Source organism: Entamoeba invadens (genome assembly GCF_000330505.1).
Source record: "Entamoeba invadens IP1 unplaced genomic scaffold scaff_1105074726581, whole genome shotgun sequence".
NCBI lineage: Eukaryota > Evosea > Mastigamoebida > Endamoebidae > Entamoeba > Entamoeba invadens.
Window position 1 is genome coordinate 8,783 of NW_004191712.1, and position 2,032 is coordinate 10,814.

Genomic DNA, 2,032 nt, shown 5'->3' on the forward strand with positions numbered 1-2,032 from the left:
TATCTAATTGTTTTCCAATTCAATGGAATTGGGTTGAAGTGGAACTTTACCATATTACCTCGGAACTTCTTGCATACTAACTCTAACTTTATAAAGTCTTTGATAGTCTCGAAATACTTCGAGACTATCATAATGTGGTAACTGGAAAGTCCACGCATTTTGATATTCTAATTTTTCGTCGTTTAAATATTTCCAAAAAATCCATTTCGTTTAATTGGTAATTTCAAGAAAATAGTGTTTTAGACAAATATGATGGATTATAACTCAAAATTTGCTGTATTTAAAGAATAAATAAATTGATAACTTGAATGCCAAAACCTACATGTGTAAAAATAAGTTTACTTCACAAACGATGACAAGAGCTGTAATAAAACAATAAATATATGAACTTAAAATATCAAGACAAACTCAAAATTGGTAAAACTGAACTTGATTGAGAGAAAAAATATAACAGAAAGACCCGTTTTATTAAATAAAATATAAGAAAAATATTGGTGTAATAATAATATGGGCCGAAACTATTGATTGGAACGTCCAAATGACTTAACAAAACAGAATCAAAAATACAAAAAACTAAAAAAACTGCGTCAAAAAAGTCGAAAAGGACAAAAACTGAACTTGAAATAAAATAAGATAAATGCAATAACATCGAAAACGAACTTTGACTCTTAATGAATTGAAAGTTCATTTGTTTTATTAAAAAATTAAAATGATAATGCAAGTTTTTTTTAAATATACAACATGTGATTTTTATAAACAATTTTAAATATACAAATAAATATAAATATAACTCGAATAAACTAAACACATTTAAATGCCACAACTTCAGTCTGTTTTTCTTAAAAATGTTTTACTTTATTTGGAAACTCTCGACGATATTCTGAATTTTATGTTAGTGAGTCGGATATGTAATGAGTCTGTCCAAACGATGTATATCAACTCTTATAAATTATCACAGCACAATGCAATTTTAGATATTTTAGACTATTTCCCCAGTCTTGAAACGATGTTTATTGATTCTCCCAAAACTGGCATTTCAAGTGCAGTTGGTCGAGAAATTCCAACACTGGAATTTACTCTTTTAAATCCAAATTACAAATTATCGAAAATTTTAACATCGAAATGGCTTCCTTCTAAACTTAAACGTCTTAAAGTGGTTCTTCACACCTTTTCCGATTTACCTTCGGATTTTTCAGTTTATGAAAATCTCACAGAAGTTTCTATTGACGTTTTGTATATTTATCAAAACAACAAGCAATTCATTGAAAGTATTTTGAGTCAAAAATCTCTCAAAAAAGTTGTGTTATATTTTTCATACAAATTTTTGGTTCATTTATTAGACTTTGACTATTCAACAAGAAAAGACGTGCATTTCACTTTCGTTGTGAACGACGAGAATAATTACATTGGCCAAAAATCCACCAAACCATTCGACTTTAAAATCATCAAATTATTTCCAAAAAATGTCAACATTTTCTTCACGTTCTTGTCAAATGAAACGGCCGACTGTGTGTATGTCCCCTTCCACTCACGACCCTTTTACAACAAAACTTTAATTAATCAACTTCGTCTTATTGAAGATGCTGCAAATAACACTGAATTGGTTGCTAAATACTTAGAATCGACTTTAATAGAAAGCGTTGTGATGTGTAACTCGGCGGAAAGAAGAAATATCAGATATGAATTAAAAGATCCAATTTCGGCGAATTATTTTGAGTTCGAAAACGTCAAAGAAATTGAAATTAGTGATTTTATGTTGGACAATTTTGTGCTTCCAAAAAACACGAGAAAAGTCTGTTTGAAGAACGTTGGTGGAGTTCTTGAGATGTCGAAGTGTAAAGTCGAGAGTTTTGAAATGACTTTTTGTGATCTTAAGAGTCTTGTTTTGGACGACGAAAAGATCACACATTTTGATATTCATAACACAGAAATTTCTCTTGTCCACAAGAGTAAAAATATAGTGACACTTTTTATATTAATTTGGATCAAATTGAAGTGTTTAGGGTTCAAGACAACACTCGGAATTCAAATG

At 29.4% G+C, this 2,032-nt stretch overlaps 2 protein-coding genes across 2 annotated transcripts; one reads left to right on the forward strand and one right to left on the reverse strand.

The window, feature by feature from the left end:
• On the reverse strand, nucleotides 1-158 carry EIN_342680 (leucine rich repeat containing protein BspA family protein; the record flags this gene model as incomplete). The annotated part of the gene is made up of 1 exon (XM_004183441.1): nucleotides 1-158. A coding segment is annotated over one exon (158 nt), but the record flags the coding sequence as incomplete, so codon positions are not given.
• Nucleotides 159-814: 656 nt separating this feature from the next.
• EIN_342690 (hypothetical protein) lies at nucleotides 815-2,032 on the forward strand (the record flags this gene model as incomplete). Its single annotated transcript, XM_004183442.1, has 1 exon — nucleotides 815-2,032. A coding segment is annotated over one exon (1,218 nt), but the record flags the coding sequence as incomplete, so codon positions are not given.